Raw genomic sequence first — 7,670 nt, 5'->3', positions numbered from 1 at the left:
AAAATCCACATAGTAATGAAAGTGTAGTTTCTAAAACCGACAGACGGAAGATAGTGTAACTTCAGGCTTTATTTTGTGTGACATGCTTACACACTGTGCTGATTCCACTTTAGTATTGAACTAGGAGGAGAATGAGAGAGAGAGAGGAAGAGTTTGGAGGAGTGGAGGTCTGAGAGACAGGGAGGAAGAGTTTGGAGGAGTGGAGGTCTGAGAGACAGGGAGGAAGAGTTTGGAGGAGTGGAGGTCTGAGAGACAGGGAGGAAAGCAGCTAGTGGTGTTACATGTTGGCCTTCATGGTCTCATCGATCCAGGGGAGGAACTCACACACTTTGACGTAGACTCCGGGGTATCCAGGCACGGCACAGCCCTGACCCCAGGACACCAGACCATGCAATTCACCCAAACATACTAGACCACTGCCAGAGTCCCCCTGAGAGAGAGAGAGAGAGAGAGAGAGAGAGAGAGAGAGAGAGAGAGAGAGAGAGAGAGAGAGAGAGAGAGAGAGAGAGAGAGAGAGAGAGAGAGAGAGAGAGAGAGAGAGAAAGAGAGAGAGAGAGAGAGAGAGAGAGAGAGAGAGAGAGAGAGAGAGAGAGAGAGAGAGAGAGAGAGAGAGAGAGAGAGAGAGAGAGAGAGAGAGAGAGAGAGAGAGAGAGAGAGAATAGAGACAGAGAGAGAGGTAAGAAATCAATTCAGGTTGATCCTAATATGTACCACTGTGTTTTCTAAATGACTGCACAACAAAGATAGTAAAAGGGCTCATCAAAAAGGTGTCATATACTATACGTACGTTGCATACGTCTCTGCCTCCGTCCATGTATCCGGCACACACCATCCTGCGGGTGAGCATGCCAGGGTAGGCCATCTCACACTTCTCATCCTCCAGTATGGGCACATCCAGACACTGCAGACGGACGGGCATGTTTACTGAGAAGGAAGCAAAAGACAGGGATATTTAGTCATTTAATATCATTTTTCCATAGTCATACCTCTTCTCCGGGTGAGGTGTGTGTTGTTAGAGTGTGTGTGGATAAAGGCTCTGAGGGTATAATTAATGTTGGTAAAGTTTGTTTGGTAGAGTGTGTTTGGTTTTAATTTCTGTGGTTAAAGTTTTGTAAAGGTAAAATGCAATGGTATTTGGTCCGTCTCACCCTCTTCGGTGGCGATGTTGCCCCAGCCAGAGACGGAGCAGGGGAGGCCTGCGTATGGGCAGCCTGTGGGCAACGGGATGGGCTTCACATAATCAGTGATCTCCACAGGGTGGAACAGCTTGATCAGCATCATGTCATAGTCCAGCGTCTGGTAGTCATAGCTACAGAGAGAAGAACAGAGATAGGCCAAGGGATTTGTATTGCATGTGATAAAACCCCATTCAGCCTGGGTTCAGTTGTTATTAAATGACTTCCCTAAAGTGATATGTAAGGGGTAAGTGTGGGGTGTAGCTTGCCTGGGATGCCAGATGATGTTTTGAGTCTTCATGAGCTGCTCAGTTCCCTCAAACACACGCAGGTTGTGCTCTCCAAGCATGATCTGCATAGCGTAGGGGCTGAGAGAGGAGGACGAAGGAGAGGAAGGGCAGAGGAAGGAGAGGAGGAAGAGGACAAAAGGAAAGACAGGGTGATACAATTATGATTACAGAGAAACCTCATGTCAGTTTGATAACATTCAAAGTGTCACACTGCAGAAGACAAAGAATAGCCCTCCTTTTGGTCCATATTGGCCCAAAATCTGTCGTTCTGCCCCTGAGCAAGGCAGTTAACCCACTGTTCCCCGGGCGCCGAAGACGTGGATGTCGATTAAGGCAGCACCCCGCACCTCTCTGATTCAGAGGGGTTGGGTTAAATGCGGAAGACACATTTCAGTTGAATGCATTCAATTGTACAACTGACTAGGTATCCCCCTTTCCCTTTCCCTCCCCTGCCCTCCACCCTTACTCACTTGTACCAGCAGTGAGCGACAGAGAGCACCCACTGCTCGTTGATGAGCACGGCTCCGCAGAAGTGGTACCCGTAGTTGAGGGAGGCCATCCAGGGTCGGGAGTGAGGTTCACACTCCTGGCCACCGATGATCTTACCATCCTCACGGGGCACTGCCACTGAAACACACAGAGAGAGACACCATACAGAGAGAGTGGTCACAAGAGGGGAGAGATGAGGACATTGTTGCACTCTGAATAGTATTCATCAGAATTGTTCTACATCACATAGAAACAGCCTGTTTGGTAAAAAAGTTGAAAGCTGTTATAAGCTATATGTAATATTAATATTCCTTACGAATAGTTTTTGATATATAATTGGTAGAGTATATTAAAGTACTGTATGTGTGTGTCTGTGTGTGTGTGTTTAATTACCAGCAGCTCCAACCAGCAGTATCAGAGCGAGCAGTCTCATGGTGTCTGTCTGTCCGGTGAACACTGGCTGATCAAAGACACCTGGACACACGCATGGACTTTATTTATACACACCATATCTGCCCTCCCCCACCCAGCACACCCTACCTTACCTCCCCTACCCCTCAAACCCTATCTGCCCCCCCCCCCCCCCACCCCTCAAACCCTACCTTACCTCCCCTACCCCTCAAACCCTATCTGCCCTCCCCTACCCCTCTCACTCTATCTGCACTGCCCTCCCATATGCTCACAACATTCACTCTACCCTGCTGACCACCCTAATCACCTCCCCCTCCCCTTACTCTGCCTTATCCCTAAACATACAAGCATACAAGGGCCACAATATTTTATTTAAGGCACCTGCATACACTTCGCTTCATACACTCCCCTACATATTTATTTGGACAGTGAAGCTAAAACTATTAATTTGGCTCTATACTTCAGCATTTTGGATTTGAGATCAAATGTTTTATATAAGCCGACAGTACAGAATGTCACCTTACATTTGAATGTGCTTTCATACATATCTGTTTTACCATTTAGATATGAAAGTACTTTTTATGTATCTAGTCCTCCCATTTGAAGGTGTCATAAGCATTGAGAGTGTTGTAGTGTGCCATCTGATTTGCTTAATATAAGGAATTTGATGTATAGCGTTTACTTTAACTTTGTACTTTTACTCAATGACAATTTAATACTTTTTACACCACTGCTAAATCAATCGTGTGACTCTACAAACTTGTTGGATGCATTTGCAGTTTGTTTTGGTTGTGTTTCGGATTATGTTGTGCCTAATAGAAATGAATGGTAAATAATGTATTGTCAATTTGGTGTCACTTTTATTGTAAATAATAATAGAATATGTTTCTGAACACTTTTACATTCATGTGGATGTTACCATGATAATCATGAATGAATCTTGAATAATGATGAGTGATAAAGTAACAGATGCATGAATATCATACCTCCAAGAAAATGCTAACCTCCCCTGTTACTTGTAATGGTGAGAGGTTAGCATGTTTTGGGGGCATGACCTTTGTCCATCTGTAACTTTCCCACTCATCATTATTCATTCATGATTATCCGTAATCAAGGTAGCATCCATATTAATGTAGAAGTGTTTCGGGAACATCTTATATTCTTACTTACAATAAAAGTGACTCCAAAATGACACAATACAATATTTACCATTTGCACAACATCATCCGAAACACAACCAAAACAAACTGCAAATGCATCCAACAAGTTTGTAGAGTCACAAGCTTGATGTAGTCATTGTGTGCTAGGAATATGGGACTAAATACTGAACTTTTGACTAAATTAAATACACTATAAGTGATGAGGGGACTAGATACAAAAAGTGCATTCATTTCTAAACGGTAAAACAGAGATGAATGAAAGCACCCTAAAATAAAAGGTGAAATTCTGTACAGTTGCCTCATACACTACATGGCCAAAAGTACACCTGCTTTTGTGTCCTGCCATTTTGCAGCTGAGACATTTTTGCTCCTAGACGTTTCCACTTCACAATAACAGCACTTACAGTTGACAGGGACAGCTCTAGCAGGGCAGAAATTTGATGAACTGACTTGTTGGAAAGGTGGCATCCTGTGACGGTGCCACGTTAAAAGTCACTGAGCTCTTCAGTACGGGCAATTCTACTGCCAGTGTTTGTCTATGGAGATTGCATGGCAGTGTGATAGATTTTATACACCTGTCAGCAACGGGTGTGGCTGAAATTGCCAAATCCACTAATTTGAAGGGGTGTCCACATACTTTTGTAGTGTATAAAACATTTGTTCTCAAATCCAAAATGTTCGAGTATAGAGCCAAATTAAAGGTTTTATCTTCACTGCTCAAATAAATACGTAGGGGAGTGTATACCTAGCTGATGATTAACCAGTAGCTGGCAAACTGAATGTGACAGACATTTAGCCTTTTGAAGTGGCATGTGGCACACAAGGACATGTACCCATGGCTGGCCATATGCAGTATCAAAAGGACCACGGATACTTAACAGCCTGTGCTCATCCCACAAAGTCTATTCGCTTTCCAATGTTGCATCTTACAGAACAACCAATTATTCTGTTGAATGCACTGATTGCATAACATTTTAAATGTGCAAATCATCTTTCTGTCTGGTTCTATTCAAATTTTACTCATAGAGCCTTCCTTATCTCTCCTACTATTCTTTAGTACTCTTGGTATGCCCTTGAATATAGGCCAGGGTCTGTGAGAGAAACGGCCATCTGTGATGTTAGAACTAGTACCTGAAAAGTACAACAACTTTTTCCCCCGCTTCTTTGAGGTGTTGCAAGAGGTCTCAATGATCCTACCACTCTGACAATCTGGCCAACAACTGTTCAACACTGTATCAACATAAATGCTCTGAGTACCTGGTAGAATGGAAGGGGAGTTTGTGATAAGATGAGGCATGATGTGGCAGGAGAGTTTGAGGTGGGGTGGGGCATCAGGCACAAGAGACTTGGAAAGGGGGCAGGGCAGGGTGGAGGGATAGCAGTTGAGATAAAGGTATAAATGTAGAGAATCGCAGAGTGCACATGTCCAGTCTGGTGAATGAAGACTTGTCTCAGCAGCACGATGATTGGCCTGATTGTACTCACACTCCTGGGGGCTGCAGGTAACAAACACACACATAGAGACACACATAGAGACACGCAAAGAAACACGCATAGAGACACGGATAGAGACACACATCTTTTACAGCTTAATGCTCTTCTTTTGCCCATCTTGTATAATATAACATTATCTCTAACCTCTGCATCTCTCTGTTTTCTGTCACCTTCCTCCTGTCATGCCTTCTGAACACTACTCTCCATCCTACTCTCTTTCTCCTCTGACCCTCCCTCTCCCTTCCACTCCTTCCCTCCCTCAGCGGCAGCTCCTATGGATGACAGGATCGTGGGGGGTTATGAGTGTGAGGCTCACTCCCAGCCCTGGCAAGCCTCTCTTAACATCGGCTACCACTTCTGTGGTGGCTCCCTCATTAACGACCAGTGGATCATCTCTGCCGCCCACTGCTGGATGAAGTGAGTACTTCAGGGTCAATGTCAACCATCTTTTCCCTTTACTGTGCCTCCCTAAAGGTTTCTATTTTTTTCTCCTCTCTCTTCTCCAATTTTCCATCTGTCTTCACGTTCTGTCTTCCCCTCTCTCTCCTTCTTGTCTTCTCTGCCTTCCTCTCTCCACTTCTTTACCTTCATCCCTTTCTGCTCTCCTTCCTCTCATAAATCATGTCTTTCCTCTCTCTCTCTCTCTCTCTAGTCCTTGGAGTCAGCTTGCCATCCTGGGTGACCACCACATCTGGGAGCACGAGGGCACGGAGCAGTACATGTCTGTGGACGCCATCTACTGGCACCAGAGCTATGACTACCAGACCCTGGACCACGACATTATGCTGTTGAAGCTGGCCCACCCTGTCACTCTCAACAAGTTTGTCAAACCCATCGCCCTGCCCACGGCCTGCCCCAAGGCCGGGGACATGTGTGTGGTGTCTGGATGGGGAAACATCTACACTGACTCTGGTATTTATGTAGATGGGGTGTAGTATGGGATGGGGTGGAATGAGGATGAGATTGGGATGCTGAATGTAATCAACTAACTGTAGCTCACTGTAGGTCTGCATGTTGATGGGAAATCAGCAAGTCAATTTACTTGAGAGTGTAGCTACTACTTCTCTCTCTCTCCAACTCTGTCTCTCTCTCTTTCTGTCTCTCGTCTGTCTCTCTGTCTCTCCCTCTGTCAGTGTTCAACCCATTTAACCTGCAGTGTGTGAACATCCCCATCCTGTCTAAGAAGGCCTGTGAGGAGTCCTACCCTGGCCAGATTACTGATACCATGGTGTGTGCCGGATACCTGGAGGGAGGCAAGGACGCCTGTCAGGTATGAAGAATACCCCTGCAACCTCACAAACAGAACATTTAATTTGTTTGTTAATTCATTTATATATTAATTCATTATCTCTCTTTCCCCCCTCTGTTTCTCTCTCAGGGTGACTCCGGCGGTCCCCTGGTATGTAACGGAGAGCTGCATGGCATCGTGTCCTGGGGTGTTGGCTGTGCCCAGCCCAACTATCCTGGTGTCTACACCAAGGTCTGTGCCCTGCTGCCCTGGATCCATGAGATCATCACCAACTACTAGCCTGTACCCTCCACACCAGAGTAGAGAGTAGAGAGTAGAGAGTAGAGAGAGAGAGAGAGAGAGAGAGAGAGAGAGAGAGAGAGAGAGAGAGAGAGAGAGAGAGAGAGAGAGAGAGAGAGAGAGAGAGAGAGAGAGAGAGAGAGAGAGAGAGAGAGAGAGAGAGAGAGAGAGAGAGAGAGAGAGAGAGAGAGAGAGAGAGAGAGAGAGAGAGAGAGAGAGAGAGAGAGAGAGAGAGAGATACAGAGAGAGATATAGAAGGCTGATTCTGTTAATTGCAGGAATACAAAGAAACATCTAGTCAATAAAATGGCATCTTTGACTTCACTACTGTATGTTTGTCTTTTTTATTACAATTCTTTGTGTCAATTTAAAAAAATACACAAACAATCAATAACTTAGATAACAGGGTAGATTACTACAATATTTAAAGTCACATCAAACACTTTAATAATTTAAAATTAGATGACACAAAGACTAATACAATGTTTAAAAATAAGCATGCTAACAGAGGTACTCTTCCACTGTTTGGCATTTCCTAAGCACCCACCTACTAGTTTCTAGTACAATCAAATAGTGACAATGGTATAGAGTACAGAGCAGGAAATTAGATGGCAAAGACAAATTAAATGGAAAAGTAACCATGCTAACAAACATATGCTAACAGATGTATGGCCTCCATTGTTTTGCACTACACACTGCTAATGCTGATAATAATGCAAATGCTAATAATGATGCTATAGCTAATAACAATACTAATGTTAATAACAACACTATAGCTAATAACAATGCTATAGCTAATTTCGATGCTAATGCTAATAATAATGGTATAGCTAACAACAATGCTAATTCGAATAATGATGCTAACTCTACGTACAACACTAGAACTAAGTAAACAAACTCAAACCTTGGGTTCCTGGCTCTATTCATGTTGTCATGGTAACAAAAGTGATCAGACATGAATCGGACATCTGACTTGTGAAAAGCTGTATCTAAAGTACAGCCATTGTAACCGCATCCACCTTGAAGAACTGTAACGCTCAAAGAGTGAATGGGTGTGGAGTCAGGCGCAGAGAGCAAAGGATACGGGAAAAACACGCTAATGTCCAACCAAAAAAGGTACAAA

At 44.2% G+C, this 7,670-nt stretch overlaps 2 protein-coding genes across 2 annotated transcripts; one reads left to right on the top strand and one right to left on the bottom strand.

The window, feature by feature from the left end:
* Nucleotides 1-49: 49 nt before the first annotated feature.
* On the bottom strand, nucleotides 50-2,449 carry LOC139564164 (trypsin-like). Its single transcript, XM_071383404.1, has 6 exons — nucleotides 2,348-2,449; nucleotides 1,936-2,092; nucleotides 1,445-1,543; nucleotides 1,149-1,309; nucleotides 788-924; nucleotides 50-430 (listed from the first exon to the last, which is right to left on the bottom strand). The coding sequence occupies exons 1-6, from the start codon at nucleotides 2,385-2,387 to the stop codon at nucleotides 278-280; spliced, it is 747 nt and encodes a 248-aa protein (XP_071239505.1). The 5' UTR covers nucleotides 2,388-2,449; the 3' UTR covers nucleotides 50-277.
* A 2,458-nt stretch (nucleotides 2,450-4,907) lies between these two features.
* Nucleotides 4,908-6,865, top strand: LOC139564439 (trypsin-2-like). Its single transcript, XM_071383958.1, has 5 exons — nucleotides 4,908-5,027; nucleotides 5,283-5,436; nucleotides 5,672-5,931; nucleotides 6,153-6,289; nucleotides 6,398-6,865. The coding sequence occupies exons 1-5, from the start codon at nucleotides 4,964-4,966 to the stop codon at nucleotides 6,545-6,547; spliced, it is 765 nt and encodes a 254-aa protein (XP_071240059.1). The 5' UTR covers nucleotides 4,908-4,963; the 3' UTR covers nucleotides 6,548-6,865.
* The last annotated feature ends 805 nt before the right edge of the window (nucleotides 6,866-7,670 follow it).

This window comes from Salvelinus alpinus, chromosome 35 (genome assembly GCF_045679555.1).
Source record: "Salvelinus alpinus chromosome 35, SLU_Salpinus.1, whole genome shotgun sequence".
Taxonomy (NCBI): domain Eukaryota; kingdom Metazoa; phylum Chordata; class Actinopteri; order Salmoniformes; family Salmonidae; genus Salvelinus; species Salvelinus alpinus.
This window is presented reverse-complemented; position numbering and strand designations above follow the sequence as displayed.